Source organism: Manis pentadactyla, chromosome 7 (genome assembly GCF_030020395.1).
Source record: "Manis pentadactyla isolate mManPen7 chromosome 7, mManPen7.hap1, whole genome shotgun sequence".
NCBI classification, from domain to species: domain Eukaryota; kingdom Metazoa; phylum Chordata; class Mammalia; order Pholidota; family Manidae; genus Manis; species Manis pentadactyla.
This window is the reverse complement of record NC_080025.1, coordinates 134,398,495-134,424,811: the sequence shown is the minus strand read 5'-3', so window position 1 is coordinate 134,424,811 and position 26,317 is coordinate 134,398,495. Positions and strand designations below refer to the sequence as shown.

The following is a 26,317-nucleotide window of genomic DNA, read 5'->3' as shown; positions in this document are numbered from 1 at the left end:
GCATGATTAAAAGTAGAATATAAAAGCAAGGAAAAAAAGCTCTAATGGCAGAAATTAAAACAAGATAGGAACTGTTGTAAACAGCTGTTAATCGAAGAAGAAAGCAAAACCCAAGTTAAGAATATCTAGAAAATTAACAAAATTGATTTACGAAATCTGAACTAAAACAGTACTCAGAGGAAAATCAGTACATTTGGTGTTTATATTACCAAACAGAAAAAGAAAAACAAACAAAAATCAATGGAATAGTCATCTGACCTAAGAACCAAAAGTCTATGGACAACCTAAGAAAAATGGACAAGCGATCACTAGAAGAAAATGAGATATGAATAAATTAGGAAACAAAAAAACAGCAAGAACAAATCAATGAATTTTCTTTTCCTTTGAGAAATTTTCTCTAAATCCAGAAAAAGTAAAAATAACTTGATAATACTAATAGGAAAGAAACCCAAAATATAGACATACAAAATAGGAATGAGAAGGGAGAAGTAGCCACAGGTTTAGGAAAATTAAAGAAATCAGAAAAGTATAAGCACAAAGGAGAACTCAGGAATTTTTGTATTGTTTAGTGATATATCTCAGCTGCCTAGGAAAGAGCCTAGCAGAGTGGCGCACGAAAAATTTGTTGACTCAATGAACAAATACATTTAAATTTGCTATATGACATTGGTGAATTTTGAGAAGGTAAATTTGCAAACTTGATCCTAGATGAAATAGAAAATGTACATGCTTGCTGTTGACAGAGATGAAATTCCTGGGTGAATTCCACCACCACTTTAAAGACCAAATAATTTAAGTTTAATTTGTTCTGAAGTAGAGTGTGAAAGAAAATCTTGTCTCTTTTTAATACTGAAATGAACACAAATTGATAACAGAAAGTGATTAAAGGGTATACATAAAGAAAACTACAGATCATATTTAAATATCAATAAGAAATGCTCAATAGTACATCATCAAATAGCAACTCAGTTAAAAAACTATGTTCAATCATTTCCACCTGCTCGTGATGAGGCTGCACATGGAGATGCAATCCTCACAGGACTTCAAGTGAAGGCTCCCCAGCTCCAAGTGCTTTGGTAACTTCATCCCTTCCTGACAACCCTAAGACCGGGAGTAAGGAGGTCCCCATTTTCCTAAGGATGCCACATGGACTTTGTAGGGGTATTTACAAATGGCCAGATTTAAGGGGGGCCCTACAGAGGTCCATGTACTTTTGTCAAGACCACTGCTACTCCCCCAACCATACTCAGTCTCTCAGCTGTCAAACTGGATAAAATACCAGTGCCCCTGGAAGGAGATCATGATTAAAAGTGATTATTTATCCCTCCCTACCCCTTCCCCAGCCAAGACATGTGAGAACTTGGGTATTTGGTATCCGGAGGTAGAAACCTGAAGGCTATAGTTCAAATTCAGGGGCAGTTCACATTCAAGGACCAGAGTGCCATGAGATACCTAGATTTAGCTCCTAGTCTGTGATTATCAGAAACTGAAGTCCCCAGTGGAAGCCTGGATTTTTAAGGGAGTTCCAGAGACATACCAAGTCTGGGGAATATAATTTTGTTCGACTTTTGTTGATTCCCATAACGGTGATCATAAAATGTGCACATCTTAAAGTGTTGAGGCTGCAGACATGGGATCCTTGCCTATGCGCCCCTTACAACCTCTTTTTTTTAAATTTTGGTATCATTAATATACAGTCACATGAGCAACATTGTGGTTACTAGATTTCTCCCATTATCAAGTCCCCACCACATACCCCATTACAGTCACTGTCCATCAGCGTAGTGAGATGCTATAGAGTCACTACTTGTCTTTTCTGTGCTATACTGCCTTCCCCGTGCCTTCCTCCTACGTTATGTGTGCTAATTGTAATGCCCCTTATTCTCCTTCTCCCTCCTTTCCCACCCATCCTCCTCAGTCCCTTTCCCTTTGGCAACTGTTTGTCCGTCCTTGGGTTCTGTGATTCCGCTGCTGTTTTGTTCCTTCAGTTTTTGCTTTGTTCTTAAGCTCCACAGATGAGTGAAATGATTTGGTACTTGTCTTTCTCTGCCTGGCTTATTTCACTGAGCATAATACCCTCTAGCTCCATCCATGTTGTTGCAAATGGTAGGGTTTGTTTTCTTCTTATGGCTGAAAAATATTCCGTTGTGTATATGTACCACATCTTTATCCATTCATCTACTGATGGACACTTAGGTTGCTTCCATTTCTTAGTATTGTAAATAGTGCTGCGATAAACATAGGGGTGCATCTGTCTTTTTCAAACTGGGCTGCTGCATTCTTAGGGTAAATTCCTAGGAGTTGAATTTCTGGGTCAAATGGTATTTCTATTTTTAGTTTTTTGAGGAAACTCCATACTGCTTTCCACAGTTGAACTAGCTGACATTCCCACCAGCAGTGTAGGAGGGTTCCCCTTTCTCCGCATCCTCGCCAGCATTTGTTGTTCCTAGTCTTTTCTATGTTGGCCATCCTAATTGGTGTGAGGTGATATCTCACTGTGGTTTTAATTGCATTTCCACATTTAATTGCATGTGGAGCATCTTTTCATGTTCCTGTTGGCCATCTGAATTTCACAGCCTCTTTTGATGGCCCTGAGTGTCTGTTGTCTATAGAAGACTGTGCCTGAGGGAGGCTCTCCAGCAGAACAGTCAGGCACAGGCAGATCAAGAAGCATTCTGCAGGCTGGGGTAGGGCGTCCTTGCTGCTCCTGTCCCTGTATTTTTATGGACCAGTGAGCCTGTCTGATGTTGGCCTCCTCTCTTTTTCCAGGGAGGTAATTTCACGTCACTATTGATATGTCTTCATAGCTGAGTAGAAGCCTCTGATTAGAAAGGACATTGATTTGGGTTAGCAAATATTTCTGGGGCTATGAAAGTCCCCAAGAGGGTCAAAACTGTTGGTCATCAATACCTGAGCTCAGCAAAGCATTGATTAGGGAAGGCATTTTTACTGCTGATGTCAGCTGGAGACACTAGAAATCTTGACCGAGGCATGGTGCATCAGTTTGCTGGGGCTGCTATAACAAAGTGCCACAAACTAAACAATTTAACCAACAGAAATTGATCATTTCACAGTTCTGGAGGCCAGAAATCCAGATCAAATCGTTGTCAGGGATGGTTTCTTCTGATGGTGATGAGTGAGAATCTGATCTATGCGCCTCTTTCCCCCTTACCCCCCCACCCCGCTTGCTGCTGGTAGTTTTCCGGAAATCTTTAGGGTTCTTTCACTTGTAAAAGTGTCATCCTGACGTCTGCCTCTGTCTGCACATGGTGTTCTCCAGTTTTGTGTTGTCTGTGGTTAAATTTCCCCTTTTTATAAGTACACCAACCATATTGGATTAATGGCCACCCTACTCCTTTGGGATCTCATCTAAACGAATTGCATCTGCATCTCATCTAAGCTAATGACATCTGCCATGACCTTATTTCCAAATATGGTCACTTCTGAGATACTAGGGACTAGGACTCAACATAGGAATTTAGGGGGAAACACAATTCATCCCAAAGTAGATGGGAAGCTTGAGAAGGGCCAGAGCATGAGGAGAAATGCAGAAGCTTATATCAGACTGTCACTCCTTCCCATTTTCTGTCCCTAACACTTCCCTCCATTTCTGTTATGACTAAAAGATGATCCCTCTCTTCCTATCTTTAGAGAGATAATATATATATATTTTCCCTGACAAATGGTGGGACTCTTCCAATGCCTGCTTTTTTATTTTTTAAAGATATTTATCGCTAAATTGTCTTCAAGGAAACTGCCAATTTGTATCTCTATGTTTGAGGATAATTGTACCCTCATTAGCACTATATTTGCTATGTTTATCATTTTTTTAGATAAATTTTTTATTTTTTTGTGTAATTAATCTATTGTTAAATGAGGAACATTATGTTTACTAGACTCCGCCCATCGACCAATGCCTGTTTTTTAAATATGGTTTGATAGACATGTTCTCTCCTCCACACCAGCCCCCTGAAATATTTTTAAAGGATTTGACAATAGGAACCAGGTCTCAAGTTTCTGTTCTTTGATTATGGTACCCTTTTTCTTCCCTCTCTTTCCAGTGCTAAATGAACAGTAAGAACTCAAAGGTCTTTTAATTGAATTGAATTCAGATGATTCTTCCCCACCCCCCCTGCCTTTAGCAACAAAATAGCAGTGTGTATGGTGGAACAGATCATCACATTTTATTATTTCTTGCAAACAACATTTTCAGAGGACAGCATTATGTGTATTAATATTGGAATCAGTAGAAACAATAAGTAGAGATCAACATTTTTTAAAGTAACAGTTTATCAGAAATGCGTGTGTTCAGATCATTGAAGAGTATCTGTAAGCAATTGATCTTGGAAAGACAATTTTTGAAGAGCCCTTTTGCCCCATGAGTGTGACCTGATACGAATGACTGAAATAAATTGCTCTAGTGTAACTGAAAACAAGTGCATTGCTATTGCAGAATTCTAATAATTTTCCTATTCACTTAAAATATTTACATATAGTAAAATTGCCAGGGTTCTTTTGAACAGGCTACTTTCTCAAAATTCACATAGTATCCCAGTAACACAAAGTCTTAAGCATAATAATTATGTAAAGTCTCTTTTTTCAATGTTTCCTAAAACCTCTTTTTGAAATGCCTTCTTTAAAATAGTCATCATTGGACTATTTTATGATACAGGATTTTATTGGTGTATGTTGGTTGTCTTGAGGCCGTTTGCCTAATGATGGTTGTATGATGAATGGGGGCAGCAGTGAATGGCAGTGTATGTGTGGACTACCAGTTATGCTGAAGCTCAGGGTCCTTAAAGCACACTGGAGGAAACTAGCAATTACCATCCCTCAAGCTGGGTGAAAGCTAAACAAACACTGGATGAAAACAAACAACAGACAAACCATTCTGGCTTTGCTGACCACTGTGGTTTAGTTAGCTCTATTTAAAGACTTTTCCACATTTAGCCCTCTCTCTACTCAAGGTGTAGGAATCACTTTCTTGTTAGTAATGCATGTATGGATCTTACCTTGGCTGTGTCTGTGTTACAGTCAATGGTCTAAACCTCCTGGCCATTACCTACAGCACCCTGGCACGTGTCGGCCCTTCACTCTCTGTTGCCCTGCTACCTGGTAAAGAACTCAGACTGCTAATGGTTGTACCTAGATTCGCGAGTTATTTGTCTTCAAGTGTTGCCTGTGAAGTCTTCACTAGAGCCTAATTTTTTTTAGAACCCAGGAGACATTGATTTAAAGATATTAGCTGATAATTTACAATTATTTCAACAGATTTAAACATTTTTTTCATCAACTGTGCTCAGTCAGTACATTACACAAAAGTTATTCAAGTGTGTTTCTATTACCACTTCATGTGAGGATAGTGAAACCTGTCCCGATTCTAAATCTGGGGGATCCACCCAACCCAAGGCCTTGGCACACATGGGGTGAAAGGGTCGGTTCAGGAGCACTCCAAGGTCAATACTCATCATGAAATGGGTATTCTGGATGATCACTCCACCTGCCAAAACAAATTACCAGAAGGGAAAAAGTTTACGCCCAAGGTTGCCCAGCTGTATGTATTCCTAGCATCCTTTGACAATTTCTCTGACCATCTCCTCTCCCTCTTACTCATCCCCTCTGTTTCTTACCCACTCTCCCCCACTGTTTTCCCACAAGCCGGCCCCTTTTACCGAAGCCCTGCACAGCACCCTTGGTGTAAGTGTGTGTGTATGAGGAATAGAAGGCTGGTTGCCTCCACATCAACATTTTGCTCAGAACAAAAGCATAGGAGATGAATGATGCCTGCCTCCCATTTCAATGAACCACACAAGCATTTCTCTCCCAAACTCAACTCTCCTCAAGAGTTTCTGCTTGACCTTCTCACAGGCCTCTTGAGAGTTGAAAGTTTGGGATCTAGAAAAGTGATTGGCAAAGCGAGTTTCCATGATGCTGCTGATGGTGATGATGGTGATTAACTTATCTAATAACAATGGTGAAATAGTCTGTAGAGTCACTGGACTGTGTGTGTGCCCATCAGGGGTCATGTCTAAGATTTGGTTCTCTGCAAGTACTATGAGCTTTAAATTAAAATTATAAAAGACAAACAAAAAGACTCTCAAATGCCAAAGATCAACTGGATGAAAAACACAAGAATCATGGCCAAGCATCCCTAAGTGGTACATTTTTTTGAACAGGGGGGCCTAATCTTTGTTTCTGCTTGCTGATTTTTCTGTTTTAACCTGGTGTGATGAGTCATATTCCCAATGTTGCTAGCATTAGGTATTAAATATGTCAAATGTCAAACCAAATAATGTCACCAACTAACTGTAAAAAAAAGCAGTACATAGGTGGATTGACTATTTCTTATTGTCTTTTCTTGATTTAATGGTATTTTTTCAATACAAATAGTTTATTCAAGAGCTATTAGTTAACCTACAAGTGTTTGTTAGTTCTGTGTGTCTTTACTTTTTTGTTCTTGAGGGGAGGCAGTACTTTTGATGTTGAATACTTTTTTTCCCTGGGAGAATTCACATTAGGAAGCTGTTTTATTTATTAGTAATGAATTCAGAAATTCAGTATTTGCATAGGCAGAGCACTTTCTGATTCATAAAAAATAGTAGGACTAATAAGATAATGAGCATTTTCTAAATGTTCGCTTAAATAGAGAACTGCAAAAGGAAGATTACTGTCTAGGTGATTTCAAGAACTGGAAATACAAATGAATGATTAAGAAGAAAATAATGTGTGTATATGATATGTATGTATGTATGTATGTATGTGTGTGTGGGGGGTACACACAGAGAGAGACTATATTCTTTTTATATTTTCAAGTTCCCATGATATTTAGAGAACAAATGGCTACTTTAGCTGATTAGCTGGATTTTTTGAAGGCAACATTTTGAAGAAGTCTAAGGAATTCTGCTTGAGGGAAGTCAGCCAATAGGTGGGGTTAGCAGCTTCAAATCTTATAAATTATAAAAAATTTAAGTATATAAGTATATTTAGACATTTGTCTAAAACTCTAGGTTCTTGGCTCTTAACCTGGTCCTCTTCCTACCTACACTCTCATGCGTCTCCCTGTTGATAACCTTGCTCTAATTTATGTATCACTTTGATTTTTAGGAAGAAATAAAGGTGTTTGCATATTTGTGCCATGGTTGTATTAATGCATGTACACCATAACTTAATTCTCCCCAAGGTGTTTAGCCTGCCAGGCCTTATCCTAAGTCACGGGATGTCATAAATGACAGAAATCTTCTTTTAAATAATAATGTAGATCTGTAGGAAGTTCCTGGAATGGACGTCATTCACTTAGACCTGTTTTATATTCAGAACCTGCTGCCCACTGGCTTTTTCCCTTGTGCTGTCTAGGGCCACAGGTCTGGATTCCTAAGAGCCCTGTTCCCCCAGAACTCACATGAGTAGTTCCACAAAGCGGACATTTTTATTCAAGACTTCAATATCCTTCATTTCCTCTTCAGTGAGAAAAAAGTCAAAGATCTGAAATAACAGAAATAAAAGACCTTTCTGAAGGTACAAGCTGGATCAAGCTTGGGATGAGGGAAGGAGCCAACAGTGAGAACCCTTCAAAGAGTTATGAACATCTGCAAAGATTTATGACCATCCTTGTGGACTCTGAGCTCAGGAAGGAGGCATTGGGCTAGTGCTGGATTGCCACCTGACCCGTGTAGAGCTGGAATTCTGTCCTGACCTTTGTCTGTGAGACAATCCTGCTGGCACACCGTGCCAGGAATTCCAAATGCTTGAAACAATGAATTTTCAGGATATCTCCTGAAATTTTATTTCTTTTTATTTCTGGATAAATTGCTGAACTTTTGATTCTGGACTACGGCCCATACACTTAAAAATATATAATCCCTAGTGTTTAAATTTGTTTATATATATTTTTAACTTTCCATTTGCTTTATCCTCTTAATCATTTCCCTCATGATTTTTAATCTCTTCTGCCTTTTAATTCTAATTACATTTTCATTGTTTCATTTTTTTTCTTAGCTTGTACAGTTTATACTATGGTTTTGTGATTGTCATTTATTAACATTTTTATATTGAATTTTAGCTTATTTATATTTTTAACATTTGGTTTATCTTTTTGTAATTTATCTGTCTCTTATTTTAGTAATTTACATTTACAAATTTTAAGTATATAAGTAATACCTAAATATATACTCTTTGTAAAGAAATGGAACACTACAGAGGTACACAGACATGACTGGACTAAAAAAATGGGGGCTCCTCATGTTATCTACCACCCAGTCCTTCCTTTTCCCAGGTTTTCCTTCCAAACATTCAACACTCTAAGCGTAAAATGCAATATTGTATCATAACTTTATTAATTGCAACTTTCTTTCATTTACATTGGTCATCTTTTCTGTCAAAATTTAGAGACTCACTTTATTTATTTAACCACTACATCCATAGTATAGATGTAGCATGATTTACTTAATTATCCTGCAATGGATGGTTTCCAGGCGCTCTTTTTAGGAATGCTTTTCTTTTATTAATAATTATCTAACTATTGGAGTTTATGAGATTGTGTAAGGAATCAAAAGTTTGTATAGCATAAAAACAGTCATGAATGAACCAATCACTTACAAAATCAATCTTTACTCAAACTTCCTTCCTGGTTAACACGAGGCCTGCCTGTTTAGTGTTAGTGAGTCAGTCCCTGATGCCAGTGAATATATAATGTAACCTAACGACAAAGTTAAGTTGCAAATCTTGTCAAAGATGTAGGATTTCATGAGTGATCTTGGATTTACTCTAATTATAGGCCCAATCTTTTTCAGAGAAGAATCTGGTGCCAGTTAGAATGCACTTTGGTAGATGTATCGAAAGAGTATGATTTGAAAAAAAAGTCAAAGGATTAAGACTCTCCAGAGGAAGCCTTCTGAAATTTTACCACAATGATTCTTTTTAAGATCTTTACAAAACCTTTGTAGAGCTTGTCATGTTGTGTTATCATGTAATCTTGTCAAGTGTATTAAAAAGAAATCAATACTAAGTCACTCTGTTTCTTCTAAGATTTAGTGTATGTATGCAACTGTAACTAAATTTTGATGAGTGTAAAATAACTAAAATTACTTTCGTAATTTTTGGTTTCAATTTCAAGATAAACTTCCAAATTCCCCTTCCCTCCATTATTTCTATGCAATGTTTTTCCTTACTTTATGTGCATTGATTTTCAGTGGTCTGTTTTTTTTTGTTCATGGCATGAATTAACCTAAGTGAATGAGGATTTTATATTACAAAACTGAGCACCTGATATTCCCCTCTCCCCACCCCCAACCTGCTTCCCTTATAGTAAATGTTCAAGAAGGAGAGAATGTTAACTGTATTAAATGCTGTTGAAAGATCTAGACAGGACTGAGAACTGGTTATTGGATCTAGCATTGTGGAGGTTATTGGTGATTTTGTTAAGCGCTGTCTCATAGGGATGACCAGGGGGAAAGCTTGGTTTCAGTGGGCTTACGAGAGAGTGGGGGAAAGAGACTTGGAGGCAGTGAGGACAGAATACTCTCCTAAGAGGTCAGCTGTAAACAGAGAGAAATGGATACCAGCTGGAAAGGAAAGAGTTTAGGTTGGATTTTACTTCTTAAGATTGGAGGTTATGGCACATTTGCATGTTGATGGGGGTTTTGCAAGAGAGAATAACAATTGATAATGTCCTAGAGAGAGGGTGATGTTTGTGGATTATGGAGGGGTTATTAGGTATTAGTAATTGCAATTTCCAAGGAATAACCATGAGAATTAGTGGCTGAAATATATAGGACAAGATAACTGTAAGAGAAGATGTCAAAGAACTGTCAGGCCAGGTCACTGGAAGGACCATCCTTATGGATATGAGCTCAGGGAGGACTGTGGTAGGAGTGTTGGAGAGAGGGAAAGGGAGTCAACAGATAAAATCTTCAGGCGATGGGGGGTCAGCAGATGACAGCAACAAGGCTGCATAGTGGGTGGTATAATTTGATATTTTTTTCTTTGTTGTTTTAACTTCAAAAATATTCTACCTTTTTATTAGTGTTCTTCATTTTGGCCTTCAATTTTTTTGCTAGTTTTTAAATTGAGAGAGAGAACTTAATCCTTCCGTAAGTCATTTGAATACCTGTGTCCAGTCATGTGTCATCTGTCCATGGACTTTCAAGTTATATGAGCCAATAAATCAATGTCTTTTTTTCTTTGGTAAATTTGAGTTGCATTCTGTCATGTGGTAGCAAAAAAACTCTGAAGATAAATAGTCTAATATCATGGATATCTTTCTGTGTCTGTTTACATTTTTCACTTTATTACTTAAAAATGGCTATATAATATTTCATTGCACAAATATATCACAGTTTGTTTTATAAGATCCTATTGAAGATTGTTTCCAGTTTTTGAAAATGATAAATAGTTCTGAGGCAACCATCCACGTAGCATGCATTTATGTGCAGATACATCTGTAAGATAAGATTGTTGGGTCAATGAATATGGCATTGGAATTTTGATGCACCTGGAAAAGTGATCCATCCTCCTCCAAATTGTATACCAATTAATATTTCTAACAGCTGTATATGTAAGTATTTGTTTTCCCACATATTATTAACATTCTGATTATTTTCCTGAAGGAATAAATACTATCTCATTGACTAGACAAAAACAACTTACTTTCAAACGTTAAATTAACTGATTCATAATTGGTGAACTTTACATGGCACCTTTCTATGGCTGTATATGTACCTAACAGTTTAATCCTCAGTAGTAGAGAGCAAACTAATCACCCCTTTGTCTAGTGGCTTCTTTTCTCACCTGTAAGTTACAATGCTGATTGCAGAAAACTTACAGAGGAAAATAGAGACAATTAGCATTCATGAAGTCTAAATGATTTCCAAATTTGTCTCCAGCTTATACCAGAGTCATTAAGGAGGTAGAAAGTGGGTTATTAAGAATTTCAAATTGTATGCCTTCTATTCCTGCTTGTTGGTGGAGATGAGTAGGTAGTGTCAAGAGTCAGAAAGAAAGGAAACAAGAAAAAAGGGAGCTAGGTACTGCATAAACAGCACAGCAATTCCTGAAGCCCTAGGAATTGTCTCAAATTTAGCTAAAATTAAATCCAGATGTGGGCAGAAAGGGTTGAGGAGCTGGCATAAAATAAAATATGAAGGCATTACAAGTTTCTTATTAATCTGAACAGAAAATTCTCTAAAAAAAATTCCCTGTTCTTTACATTTCTAGAAGCAGTTCTCTTACCTGAAAGTTTTCTTTGATCCGTTCAGGGTCAAAGCTTTTAGGAATGACAACTACTCCTCGCTGTATGTTGAAACGCAAAGCAACTTGAGCGGCTGTCTTCTTGTACTTTTCTCCCAGTGAATTTAGAAGTTCATCCTTTAACAAAGGTGGGGAAGATACATTCACCCTTAAAAAGAAAAATCAAAACATGCATCAGATTTAGCTCAAGTCATGAGAACCAGTGTTTTATCAATCACCCTCCTGCTCTGTCTCCCCATTCACCTGGGAATTTACCAGGACACATCATGTCAGGTCAACCAAGTTAAATTAACTAATTAATATTCCTAAGAGCATTCAATGAAGAGCTGTTCTTAGAATGGGAAGATCAGGAGAGGTAAATTTATAGAGCTTCCTCTTTCAACGGGTTAATACTTCTCTGATGGATCTTACAGAGAGAACTCAGTTGGAAGTAGGCATCTAGGGGAAGGCAGAATTACTCAAGTGGATAAATTAGAGCCTCTAACTCTTGGAATCATCTTAGAGGAGGGAAATTTCTACTTAAGTCTGTGGAACACATCACAGAGATTTTTAAAAGTCTAAAATTTCAGAATGTGTCCATAGAGACTCTAGAGACTCTTTGTAGATACTGTCGAAACTAACATTTATTGATCATTTCCTATGTTTCAGCCGCTGTTAGGTAATTTCATACATACAATATAATCAGTTCTTGCAACACCTCAGTGAGGAAGGTTTTATTAGTTCTAAATTGGATATACGGAGGATGATTTGAAGTGGTTAAATTACTTCCTTAAGGGCACACTTCTGAATAGAGTAATTCACATTAGCCTCATAACCTACACCAAAGGAAACACTTCCTGAAGAGACACAGAGCATTACTTACCAGGCTGGATTCCTACAGGTCCCCAAAGGACTATGTGCAATCATGATAATGTCATGTTGTTGGCAAAATTTCAGGAGTTTTGGCTGTGAAAAGTATGGATGGCACTCAACCTATGTGTTGCATTGGGAAGCAAAGCACAAAACTAAGGCCTGGTAGAGGAATGCAATTTTACATTGTTTTAAAAAAGTACTTAAATAAAATCCATTTGAAAGTATTATAGATAGTAAGTCAATTCCTAAATATTTTTCGTAACAAGGAAGCTTCCATTGTTTACATACAGCTGGAATTAATTAAGACAGTGTTAGTGAGGTCACCATCTGTGGGTTAATTCTAAAATTATTGCGGCACAAATTCAATTTTGTATAGCTATCATTGTTGAAAACTTTAAGTGAACAGAGTCATTTATTTATAGTGAACATGCTAAAAAATACAATTTTCCATAACAAAAATATCTCAGCATTCAGATTATAGTCTGATGAGTAGAAAACACATTTTGCAAAAGCCTTCTGACCCCAGTTATCAAACATCTAAGCATCTTTTCACAAGAAGCACAGCATGTGTAATTAAATTGAAGGGTGAATTTTGTTCTCCTGGCCAAGAGTTCTTTATGCCACTCAGTGTAAGCCTACTTTCATGTTCCGTATCTTATTGACAAGATTCCTGCGCTAAAAATACGACAACAAATTTCTCAGTTTCTTCTTAAAACACTACGCTGGTTTTGACTTATGCCTTTCTTCTCTTTTTCATTAAAACCAACCAAGCCTTAATTAAAATATCTTAAGTACATAATCATTACTTTTATTGTCTGGATATTGAATATTTGACAAGTCACATTTCTAGATGACACAAGGAAATTCTATTGACAAAGTAGAAGGAGAAGCTGGGGCTCGTGGTGGTGCGTCTTCTGGCTTTTAACTAACGTGATATACTTTTTTAAAATGTCAGTTTCTCCTATTTCTTCTCTCCCCTCTCACCCTGTCATGATCTTGCTCCCTTACCCTAAGAAACACTTGAGGGTTTTTCCCTTTTCGGGGGGGTACCTTAAACAATTCTAAAAAGTGGCAGCTAGACTAAAATAAGTTAGGAGGCATTATGTCCGCAGTGTTTCTTTCCTTCACCCGCTCCCACTCCCAACATCATGCCCCACTTTCAGTCGCTTCTTAATTTCTATCTTGTTCATTATCAGATATACAGTAATAGACTAAATAGACTAAAATTTCCAAAAAACATATGTGTTTTATCATGTCAGTCCACTACTTATCTCTACTTTGTACTTCTATTCCTATGTCTAACTTATTTTACAATTTGCAGTTCGTACCTCTTTATCCCCTTCACCTATTTCACCCACCCCCTCCCACCCCCTTCCCTGTGGTAGGGAAGCAGTCTATTGTCTACATTTGTGGGTCTATTTCTTTTTTGTTTGTTTTTTAGACTCCATATGTAAGTGAGATCACATGGTATTTGTCTTTCTCTTCCTAGCTTATTTCACTTAGCATGTTAACCTCTAGGGTCATCCATGTTGTTGCAAATGGCAAAATTTCCTTCTTTTTTATGGCTGAGCAATATTTCATCTGTGTGTGTGTGTGTGTGTGTGTGTGTGTACCACATCTTTATCCATTCATCTATTGATGGGCACTTAGGTTGCTTCCATAACTTTGCTGTTGTAAATACTGCCGCAATGAATGTAGGTGTGCATATATCTTTTTGAATTAGTGATTTTGTTTCCTTTGGACAAATACCCAGAAGTGGAATTGCTGTGTTGTATGGTATTTCTATTTTTAGTTTTTTTGAGGAACTTCCACATTGTTTTCTACAGTGGCTAGACCAATGTATTCCCACCAACAGTGTAAGAGGGTTCCCTTTTCTCCACATCCTTACCACCAACTATTTCTTGTCTGTTGGATAGTGGCCATTCTAACTGGTGTGAGATGATATTTCACTGTGGTTTTGATTTGCATTTCTCTGATGATTTGCAATGTGGAGCATCTTTTCATGTGTCTATTGGCCATCTGTATGTCTTCTTTGGAAAAATGTTCAGGTCCTCTGGCCATTTTTTAATTGGATTAATTGAGTTTTTTGGTGTTGAGTTGTATGAATTCTTTATATATTTTGGATATTAGCCCATTATAGGACATACCATTTGAAAATGTAGTCTCCCAAGCAGTAGGTTGCCTTTTTGTTTTGATGAGAGTTTCCTTTGCTGTACAGAAGCATTTTAGTTTGATGCAATACCAATTGTTTATTTTTGTTTTTGTTTCCCTTGCCAGAGAGATGTGTCCAGAAAGAAATTTTTCATGTTGATGTTCATGAGATTCTTGCCTATGTTTTCTCCTAAGAGTTTTATGCTTTCCTGTCTTACATTTAGGTCTTTAATCCATTGAGAGTTTATTTTTGTGTATGGTGTAGTGGTCATTTTTGTGTATGATCTGGTTTCATTCTCTTAAATGTAGCTGTCCAGTTCTCCCAACACCATTTATTGAAGAGATTGCCTTTTCCCTATTGTATATTCTTGCCTCCTTTGTCATATATTAAGTGACCATATAATCATAGATTTATTTCTGGGTTCTCCATTCTATTCTGTTGGTGTATCTATCTGTTCTTGTGTCAGTGCTGTAGTGTTTTAATAATTGTAGCTTTGTTGTATAGCTTGAAATCAGGGAGCATGATACCCCCAACTTTGTTGTTTTTGTTCAAGATTACTTTTACTATTAAGGGTCTTTTATAGTTCCATGACATTTTAGAATTCTTTGCTCTAGTTCACAGAAAAATGCCATTGGTATTTTGATGGGGTTTTCATTGAATCTGCAGATTGCTTTGGACAGAATGGCCTTTTTGACAATACTAATTCTTCCTATCCATGAGCATAGGATAGTTTTTTATTTATTTGTGTCTTCTCCAATTTCTTTCATCAGTGTTTTATAGTTTTCAGAGTACTGGTCTTTCACTGCCTTGGTTAGGTTTATTCCTAGGTACTGATTCTTTTTGATGTAAATGGAATTGTTTTCTTGGTTTCTCTTACTGCTAGTTTGTAGTATGTAGGCATGCAACAGCAAAAACTTCCTTTTTTATTAAAGCATCATTGATATAGAATCTTATAATGGTTTCAAATACACAACACAGTTGTTCAACATTCACCCATATTATCAAGTCCTCACCCCTCTATTGTGGTCACTGTCAGTCAATGTAGTGAGATGCTATAGAGTCATTAATTGTATTTTCTGTGCTATACTGCTGTCCCTGTGACCTACTCTTATTGTGATTGTGAATTATAGTGCCCCTTAATCTCCTTCTCCTTCCCCACCAACCCTCCTCATCCCCTCCCCTTTGGTAACCACTAGTCCCTCTTGGTGTCTATGAGTCTACTGCTGTTTTGTTCCTTCTGTTTTGGTTTGTTTTTTATACTCCATAAATGAGTGAAATCATTCATATTTGTCTTTCTCTACTTGGCTTATTTAACTGAGCATAATACCCTCTAGATCCATCCATTTTGTTGCAAATGGCAGAATTTCTTTTCCTTTTATGACTGAATAATATTCCATTGTGTACATGCACCATATCTTCTTTATCTATTTATCTATTGAAGGACACTTAGGTTGCTTCCCTATTTTGGCTATTGTAATTACTGCAGCGATAAACATAAGGGTGCATATGTCTTTTTGGATCAGGGATCTTGTTTTCTTCAGGCAAATTCCTAGGAGTGGAATTACTGGGTCAAATAGTATTTCTATTTGGAGTTTTCTGAGGAAACTCCATATTGCTTTCCACAACAGTTGAACCATCAACAGCAATTTTGAGTTAATATAATATAAACTCAAATATTCTATAAACTTATTTATAATATAAATTCAGATATACTATAAACTTAAATATATTATCAACTCATACATAATATACTATACTCTAGTATAAACCTTTGCATATGTAGTTCTTAGATAAAAATTCTAGGGCATATCATTAAAGGGACACTCAGAGAAATTCTGGGGGTGGGGGTGGGCATGGATAAGCTAATATAATCTGAGTTCATATGAGCTCAGAGAACTACATTCCTTCTTTTCATAGCATTTATTTCAGTTTCTAATTATAAATAACTTGCGATTGTTTGATTAATATCTGCTCCCCACTTGACAGCTCACCCCACAAGAGCTAGGACTATGTCTGTCTTTGGTCACTTTTGCATGCCTAGAACCTAGAAAAATGCCTGGCATATGGCACGTGCTCAGTGACTATTTGTTGAATGAATGCAAGTAATAACTGCACAAAGAGGACAAAGCCAGGATCTTTGGAAACATCACTCTTGCTGCTGCATACTGCTGCTGTCTGGGCTTTGGAAGGGCTGCAGCATGGTGGAGTCATTGCAGGCCAGGGAATGATCTTGTGGAGCAGGCTGGGCCCAGATGCTCAGTTTAAGGTAAGGGTGATGATAGTTTCTGATGTCACAGGGCCTTGATGTCACCATCACCCTAGAGTTTTCTCAATACCAAGTTGAAGTGTATCTATACACACTTGCCTTCCTTCTTTGGTGGAGACAGGTTATAGTCCTCTGACTGAGCCAGTAGAGATGCAGTCTTAACTTTTTCTTGTTTGCTATGTGAAACTGATGTAATTTGTCAATGTCTTGACATGTCTCTGTCATTTATAACACTGTTTAGTAATGCCACACTTTAGATATAAAAATCTCACAAGATGATGCCTTTTAAAAAAATTTCAGTGATATTCATCTTTTTGCTCTTGGGTTTTATAATATAGTAGATTATCACAGTACTATGCTAAAGCATGAATGAGCACAACTGAAAATGCACGATCACAGAGGACCATTGAATTATTAAGAGACTTTCAACTGAGTATTTTCTTTAGGAAGACCTATGCAAACCATCATTATAATGGGTTGGAAGCAATGCCACGGACACACAACCCCGTAGAGGAATAAAATAACAAATAAGTTATATCAAGGAAGAATGACAGAATTATCAAACTGAGTGACCTTAAAGATCCAGCTGAAACCTGCAAGTCTGTAACTGAGTCAACTGAAGCTTGGAGCGGTGAATGGCTGCTAAGGCCTTCCATCTAGTGAGGAAGGGCAGACCGACACTGAGAGCAAGGCCTGGCTCTGTACCACACAACATACACATTTATAAAAAAGTGCTAGAATGTACCAGTGAAACCAGTTGTAAAACTCAGATAATTCTCATTATCTACTTCGTTTGGCATCCATTGAAACAGTATTGCTATAATGTAATTTTGCAAATTTTCTAGGCAACCTCGGTTTTCCTCAACAAGTTATATTAACTATCTTGCCCTCACCTTTGAAAGAAAAACAGAGGTGACCTTCTCACCCTGAAAACAGATGCTCTCTACAAATATCTGATGGGACAACTCATTTAAAGAGTTCTGGAAGTATCAGAAGGCAAATTGGTCTAAATGCAAATAAGTTAGGTGGAAATATGCCAAACTGTAAAAACTATAATACAGGCCAAGAAAAAAAAAGAGGGAAAATAAGAAAGAAAAAGAAAGGAGAAAATAAACTATAAAGAAAACAAGAAGAAAGAAATATTAATGAATAGTTGTAGTATGAAAGATGAGAAAAGGAAAAAAAAAAAATCCAAATAGTCCCATTGTGAAGAGACGAAATACAGGGTCACACCAAGAATGACAATGTCCTATTGTAAGTGGTTTTGGGCACCCAACCCTGCAGCACATTTACACTTTGATATACAACTAACTGATGTTAGATGTGATATCACTAGAATTACAAATAGACCTTAGTAAGACCATTTAGAACTTTACTACCACTGAAAATGAATGTAAAATTTATGTGAAAAAATATCCACCTCAAGAAAACTTTTCCTTTTCTTACGCAGTAAAACCACACAATAAAATCTGGTTTTCTTTTAAAAAAAAAGAATCTCACAAGATGAGTCTTGACAGAATGCATGAAGGAAAACAGCAAAAGCCCTTTCATTAATGAACCCTATCCTCTTCTGTCTTTCTGTAAAAAAGTGTTGAATTTTCATTTCATTAATTAAACCTCTCAACAAATATTTATTGACTTTTAAATTAGGATACCTGTGACTCAGGCATGGTGCATAGGGTCAGGAGAAACTGAGGAATTTGGAGATCTTTCCTTTCTTGCTCCCTCCCTCCCTTCCTTTGATAGTAAAGTTAGATGTTGAGACTTTGTGTGAGATTGAATGGCCTGCAGTAGATCCACAGTCTCCCTTGAATTAGGCTGGGAAAATGCTGCATGACAAGTTGCTCCCTAAGAAGGGTGTCAGATAGACTAACCCAGGGGCGGGGCCTGGAGACACGTCTCTTTCAGTGGGTATCATGGGCAGTGCTAAGGAAGCTTGGAATGCCCAGGCTCTGAGAATAAATGTAGAGTGAGGTCAGATTCTATGGGACTTTGTTCATGAAGTCTAGAAAAAGTACAAAAATTTGAAATTTTACTCCAGATTTGAATAGGAAAATTAGCTTTGAAATATGTCAATTTTAAATTATGCATGGTCCGGAATATGTCCCTCACACATAAAATGTAACCACTCTGTATAATGCCCACAATATGCTCATCGTGTTCTACACTGAAAGCTGATTTTGTTTGTGTACTGAAAACTGCTTATTGTGTATCTTTGGGGTAGAGGTGGTCCTACCCCATGCACAAGGCACTGAGTGGTAGCCAGTAGACTTGCACTTTGATCTATGCCATCTCTAAAGTATTAATACACTCTGCTTTCAGACACCATGGAACACATGAATGTGCTCAAGCTCTGCTCTTCCAAAATGTCCCGTTTCTCTTGTGGGCTGTATTTGTGAAACTGATCAATATTCTTGGGTCACAGATCAGGATATTTCCTCCTTGGCACAAGGAGATACTGTCAAATACTTCACTGTTTTTCATTCTGAGGTCAAAAGTCCCAACATTATCCGTATATTTTTAAAAACCCATTTGTGACTTCAACATTGGTTTGGGGGCTGCAGGAAGATGTGCTGGTAGAGGGAAGGGTAGGAATAAAAGGATATATTGAGATCAGTTCAGAAGTCAAAGGTGGTTGCTCTCTGTTCCTGGAGCATATGGAAATGATACCATCGGAGTCAGTTTGAAAGTGGTACTTCTAAATATAGCAACACTATTTTAGCTGTGGGCTATTGTCATGATAAAGGCATTCTTTCTGTTAGAAACTCATACCAGACTCTTTTGAGTTACTAAAAATGAAGGATCAAACAAACAAGTCACCTGTGACCCCAATAGATGAATACCTATTTACTCAACCTAAGAACAATTTTTGGTGTAGTTTCTGAATGTTTTGTGAAGTAGGGTGAAGAAGAAATCATTATTCCCATTTAACAAGATGCATTATAGTATTTTGCTGTGATAAAAGTACTATATGCTCAGTACAGAAGACATGGAAAATATAAAAAAGCATAAAGAAGACAAAGTTCACTTGTAAAATTTACTAACCATAGTTAGTATTTTGATATATTTCTTTCTAGTTTTTCTTCTACACACATCTTTAACAAAAATAATATAATCATCTCTGTATTGTGTAATCTTTTGTATTCTGGTTTTTGCCCTTAATATCACGGCCATTTCTCTTTTCCTCAAAAATGATTCCAGAACATCTTTTGTTAAGATTTCACATAATATGAATGTTTTATAATTTATTAAACATTCCCCTAATTTTTCATATTTATGTTGTTTTTTTTACCGTTATAAATGGTGCAGTGACAAACACCCATCAAGTGCTGTGATGAACAAGCATTTGGGCACATTCTGACTTTTTTCCACAAGGGTAAATTCTCAGAAATAGAAGACTGTAAACATTTTTAAAGGCCCTTGAACAACAGGTTTCCAGTAAACCAACTTGCATGTGCCAGCACTTCATCACTTGCTTATATGGGGCATTATATGAAAAAAATAAAGCAAAAGCTTTGCTAACTTGATATATAATACAAAAGCATACTAAAATTTAAATTTCTATAATTACTAGTGCAGTTGAACATATTTCATATTTACGAGTCTTGCAGTTTGTCTTCTGCAAATTTCTATTGGGTTCTTCTCCCCATTTTTCTGTTGAGCTTTAGTATTTTTTCTCTCTGATTGTTTCATTGATTTTTAATGGGCTTTTAATTTGTAGGGATATGATTCCCCTTTTCTATTATGTCTTCTAAAATATAAATGTCTATTTCTATTTGCTCCTTGTTTCTAATACTTTTAGAGTTAACTTCTTATTTTTTATTTTATTTTTATTTTTTGGTATCATTAATATACAGATACATGAACAACATTGTGGTTACTAGATCACCCCCATTATCAAGTCCCCACCACATACCCCAATACAGTCACTGTCCATCAGCATAGTAAGATACTATAGAATCACTACTTGTCTTCTCTGTGCTATACTGCCTTCCCCCTACATTATGTGTGCTAATCATAATGCCCCCTTTTTCCATTATCCCTCCCTTCCCACCCATCCTCCCCAGTCTGTTTCCCTTTGGTAACTATTAGTCCATTCTTGGGTTCTGTGAGTCTGTTGCTGTTTTGTTTCTTCAGTTTTTTTCTTTGTTCTTATACTCCACAGATGAGTGAAATCATTTGATACTTGTCTTTCTCTGCCTGGCTTATTTCACCGAGCATAATACCCTCTAGCTCCATCCATGTTGTTGCAAATGGTATGATTTGTTTTCTTCTTATGGCTGAATAATATTCCATGGTGTGTATGTACCACATCTTCCTTATCCATTCATCTACTGATGGATGCTTAGGTTGCTTCCATTTCTTGGCTATTGTAAATAGAGCTGCGATAAACATATGGGTGCATATGTCTTTTTGAAACTGGGATCCTGCATTCTTAGGGTAAATTCCTAGGAGTGGAATTCTTGGGTCAAATGGTGCTTCTATTTTGAGTTTTTTGAGGAACCTCCATACTGCTTTCCACAATGGTTGAACTAATTTACATCCCTACCAGCAGTGTGGGAGGGTACCCCTTTCTCCACAACCTCGCCAACATTTGTTGTTGTTTGTCTTTTGAATGTTGGCCATCCTAACTGGTGTGAGGTGATATCTCATTGTGCTTTTAATTTGCATTTGCCTGATGAATAGCGATGTGGAGCATTTTTTCATATGCTTGTTGGCCATCTGAATTTCTTCTTTGGAGAAGTGTCTGTTCAGATCCTCTGCCCATTTTTTAATTGGGTTATTTGCTTTTTGTTTGTTAAGGTGCATGAGCTCTTTGTACATTTTGGATGTCAACTCTTTATTGGATATGTCACTTATGAATATATTCTCCCATACTGTAGGATGCCTTTTTGTTCTATTGATGGTGTCCTTTGCTGTACAGAAGATTTTTAGATTGATAGAGTCCCACTTGTTCATTTTTGCTTTTGTTTCCCTTGCCTGGGGAGATATGTTCATGAAGAAGTTGCTCATGTTTATATTCAAGAGAGTTTTGCCTATATTTTCTTCTAAGAGTTTTATGGTTTCATGACTTACATTCAGGTCTTTGATTCATTTCGAGTTTACTTTTGTGTATGGAGTTAGACAGTAATCCAGTTTCATTCTCTTACATGTAGCTGTCCAGTTTTGCCAACACCAGCTGTTGAAGAGGCTGTCACTTCCCCATTGTATATCCATGGCTCCTTTATTGTATATTAATTGACCATATATGTTTGGGTTAATATCTGGACACACTATTCTGTTCCACTGGTTTGTGGGTCTGTTCTTGTGCCAGTACCAAATTGTCTTGATTACTGTTGCTTTGTAGTAGAGCTTGAAGTTGGGAAGTGAAATGCCCCCTACTTTATTCTCCCTTCTCAGGATAGCTTTGGCTATTCGGGGTCTTTTGGGGTTCCATATGAATTTTTAAACTATTTGTTCCAGTTCATTGAAGAATGCTGTTGGTACTTTGATAGGGATTGCATTGAATCTGTAGATTGCTTTAGGTAGGATGGCCATTTTAACAATATTAATTCTTCCTACCCAAGAGCATGGGATGAATTTCCATTTATTAGTATTCTCTTTAATTTCTCTTAGGAGTGTCTTGTAGTTTTCAGAGTATAGGTCTTTCACTTCCTTGGTTAGGTTTATTACTAGGTATTTTATTCTTTTTGATGGGATTGTTTTCCTGATTTCTCTTTCTGCTAGTTCATTGTTAGTGTATAGGAATGCAACAAATTTCTGTGTGTTGATTTTGTATTCTGCAACTTTGCTGAATTCAGATATTAGTTCTAGTAGTTTTGGAGTGGATTCTTTAGGGTTTTTATGTACAATATCATGTCATCTGCAAACAGGGACAGTTTGACTTCTTCCTTACCAATCTGTATTCCTTGTATTTCTTTGTGTTGTCTGATTGCTGTGGCTAGGACCTCCAGTACTATGTTGAATAAAAGTGGGGAGAATGGGCATCCTTGTCTTGTTCCTGATCTTAGAGGAAAAGCTTTCAGCTTCTCACTGTTAAGTATGATGTTGGTTGTGGGCTTGTCACATAAGGCCTTTATTATGTTGAGGTACTTGCCCTCTATACCCATTTTGTTGAGAGTTTTTATCATGAATGAATGTTGAATTTTGTCGAATGCTTTTTCAGCATCTATGGAGATGATCATGTGATTTTTGTCCTTCTTTTTGTTAATGTGGTTGGTGGATGATGTTGATGGATTTTTGAATGTTGTACCATTCTTGTATCCCTGTGATGAATCCCACTTGATCATGGTGTATGATCCTCTTGATGTATTTTTGAATTCGGTTTGATAATATTTTGTTGAGTATTTTTGCATCTATGCTCATCAGGGATATTGGTCTGAAATTTTCTTTTTTTGTGGTGTCTTTGCCTGGTTTTGGTATTAGAGTGAATCTGGCTTCATAGAATGAGTTTGGAAGTATTCCTTCCTCTTCTATTTTTTGTAAAACTTTAAGGAGAATGGGTATTATGTCTTCTCTAAATGTCTGATAAAATTCCATGGTAAATCCATCTGGTATGGGGATTTTGTTCTTAGGTCGTTTTTTGATTACTGATTCAATTTCATTGCTGGTAATTGGTCTGTTCAGATTTTCTTTTTCTTCCTGGGTTAGTCTTGGAAGGTTATATTTTTCTAGAAAGTTGTCTATTTCTTCTAGGTTAGGTTAGCCAGTTTATTAGCATATAGATTGTCATAGTATTCTCTAATAATTCCTTGTATTTCTGTGGTGTCCATTGTGATTTTTCCTTTCTCATTTTTGATTCTGTTTATGGGTGTAGATTGTCTTTTTTTCTTAATAAGTGTGCTAGGTGTTTATCCATTTTGTTTATTTTCTCAAAGAAACAGCTCTTGGTTTCATTAATTTTTTCTATTGTTTTATCCTTCTCAAATTTATTTATTTCTGCTCTAAGCTTTATTATATCCCTCCTTCTGTTGACTTTGGGCTTCATTTGTTGTTCTTTTTCAAGTTTCAATAATTGTGACTTTAGACTATTCTTTTGGGATTGTTCTTCCTTCTTTAAATAGGCCTGGATTGCTATATACTTTCCTCTTAGCACCGCCTTCACTGCATCCCACAGATTTTGTGTTACTCAATTATTGTCATTTGTCTCCATATATTGCTTCATCCCTGTTTTTATTTGGTCATTGATACATTGATTATTTAGGAGCATGTTGTTAAGCCTCCATGTGTTTGTGGGCTTTTTCAGTTTCTTTGTGTAATTTATTTCTAGTTTCATCCCCTTGTGGTCTGAGAAGTTGGTACAGTTTCAATCTTTTTTAATTTACTGAGGCTCTTTTTGTGGCCTAGTATATGGTCTATTCTTGAAAATGTTCCATGTGCACTTGAGAAGAATGTGTATCCTGCTGCTTTTGGGTGAGAGTTCTGTAGATGTCTATTAGGTCCATCTGTTCTAGTGTGCTGTTCAGTGCCTCTGTCTCCTTACTTATTTTCTGTCTGGTTGATCTGTCCTTTGGAGTGAGTGGAGTGTTGACATCTCCTAGAATGGATGCATTGCGTTCTATTTCCCCTTTTAATTCTGTATTTGTTTCACATATGTAGGTGCTCCTGTGTTGGGTGCATAGATATTTATAATGGTTATATCTTCTTGTTGGATTGGCTCTTTTATCATTGTGTAATGTCCTTCTTTGTCTCTTGTGACTTTCTTTGTTTTGAAGTCTATTTTGTCTGATACAAGTACTGCAACCCCTGCTTTTTTCTCCCTATTGTTTGCATGAAATATCTTTTTCCATCCCTTCACTTTTAGTCTGTGTATGTCTTTGGGTTTGAAGTGAGTCTCTTGTAGGCAGCATATAGTTGGGTCTTGTTTCTTTATCCATTTAGTGACTCTATGTCTTTTGATTGGTGCATTCAGTCCGTTTACATTTAGGGTGATTATCTATAGGTATGTACCTATTGCCATTGCAGGCTTTAGATTTGTGGTTACCAAAGGTTCAAGGTTAACTTCCTTACTATCTAAGAGTCTAACTTAACTCAGTATGCTATTACAAACACAGTCTAAAGGTTGTTTTTTTCCCCTTCCTTTTTTTCCTCCTTTATTCTTTATGTATTAGGCAACATATTCTGTATTCTTTATCTATCCCTGTTTATTACCTCTTCTGACAGCTTTTAACCTTAGGAACACTTCCATCTATAGCAGTCCCTCCAAAATACACTGTAGAGATGGTTTGTGGAAGCTAAATTCTCTCAACTTTTGCTTATCTGGAAATTGTTTAATCCCTCCTTCAAATTTAAACGATAATCTTGCCAGATAAAGTATTCTTGGTTTGAGGCCCTTCTGCTTCATTGCATTAAATACATCATGCCACTCCCTTCTGGCCTGTAAGGTTTCTGCTAAGAAGTCTGATGTTATCCTGATGGGCTTTCCTTTGTATGTTATCTTATTTCTCTCTCTGGCTGCGTTTAATAGTCTGTCCTTATTCTTGATCTTTGCCTTTTTAATTATTACATGTCTTGGTGTTGTACTCCTTGGGTCCCTTGTGTTGGGAGATCTGTGTACCTCCATGGCCTGAGAGACTATCTCCTTCACCAGATTGGGGAAGTTTTCAGCAGTTACTTTCTCAAAGACACTTTCTATCTCTTTTTCTCTCTCTTCTTCTTCTGGTACCCCTATAATATGAATATAGTTCAGTTTGGATTGGTCACGCAGTTTTCTGAGCATTCTTTCATTCTTAGAGATCCTTTTTTCTCTCTGTGCCTCAGCTTCTTTGTCTTCCTCTTCCCTAATTTCTGTTTCATTTATCTTCTCCTCCACCATATCTAATCTGCTTTTAATACCCTCCATTGTGTTCTTCAATGATTGTATCTCTGTCCTCAATTCGTTCCTGAGTTCTTGAATATTTTTCTGTACCTTCGTGAGTATGTTAATAATTTTTATTTTGTAATCTCTTTCAGGAAGATTCATTAGGTTGATTTCATTTGAATCTTTCTCAGGTGTATTCATAATTTTGCTTTGAACCAGGTTCCTTTGACATTTCATAATTTGTCTGTGGTGCCTTCTAGTGCCCAGGAGCTCTACTCTCTGGATCTGGTCAGCCCCTGGAGCAATGTCAGGGGTCACAGGGGAGCTGTGTTTGTGCATGTGGGGAGGAAAGAGCTGTTCCCTGCTTCCTGGCTGGTATGTCTGCCTCCACTGCCAGAAACAGTGGGTCGAACACACAGGTGTAAGCCACTATAGTTTGTGTTTGTAGCCACCATAGGCGGCGCTTCCCTCTGCCTTGCCTGACTCCAGGGCAGGGGCTGCTGGTTTGCGAGCCTGAGCCCGGTGTAGGCTAGCTGGGAGGAAGACATAGCAGGCTTCTTATCATGGTGGGAGGCCTTGGAGCTGTGTAGGCAGCCAGAGGGATTGAGTGCCTGAAGATCGTTTAAGCTCCCATCCTGCTGGGCAGAGTGCACCCGGACAATTTTGTCTACCTGTCCTTTCTCCTGAGCAGTAAGCTCTGTGCAATCCCTGCCCCTTTAGCAGCCCTCTCACTTTTAGGAAGTCTCTCAGATTGCCCACCTAGATCAGCTGCATATGAATCCCTGTTTTCCACAAGCAGCTGGAGTCTCCATCTCTCCAGGTATCCTGCCTGTCTTAGCTTTCCAACCCCACTAAATTGCCAGAGCACCATGCAATGTAGATTTGTGGTCCCAGAGCAGATCTCCAGGGCTAGGTGTTCAGCAGTCCCAGGCCTCCACTCCCTCCCTGCTCTGTTTCTCTTCCTCCCACCAGTGAGCTGGGGTAGGGGAAGGGCTTCGGTTCC

At 37.4% G+C, this 26,317-nt stretch overlaps 1 protein-coding gene across 2 annotated transcripts in view; it reads right to left on the bottom strand.

Annotated features, from left to right (window-relative positions):
- Nucleotides 1-4,160: 4,160 nt before the first annotated feature.
- AKR1D1 (aldo-keto reductase family 1 member D1) overlaps nucleotides 4,161-26,317 on the bottom strand; it is a 44,447-nt gene continuing 22,290 nt past the window's right edge. The window contains exons 6-9 of one of the 2 annotated variants that reach the window (XM_036905513.2): nucleotides 12,107-12,216; nucleotides 11,227-11,392; nucleotides 7,400-7,482; nucleotides 4,161-5,500 (exon numbers count right to left, since the gene is read on the bottom strand). In XM_036905513.2, the coding sequence (XP_036761408.2) occupies nucleotides 5,458-5,500; nucleotides 7,400-7,482; nucleotides 11,227-11,392; nucleotides 12,107-12,216 (402 nt within the window). In that variant the 3' untranslated portion in view covers nucleotides 4,161-5,457. The remainder of the gene's footprint in view (nucleotides 5,501-7,399; nucleotides 7,483-11,226; nucleotides 11,393-12,106; nucleotides 12,217-26,317) is intronic. The other variant, XM_036905515.2, reaches the window with a different exon arrangement.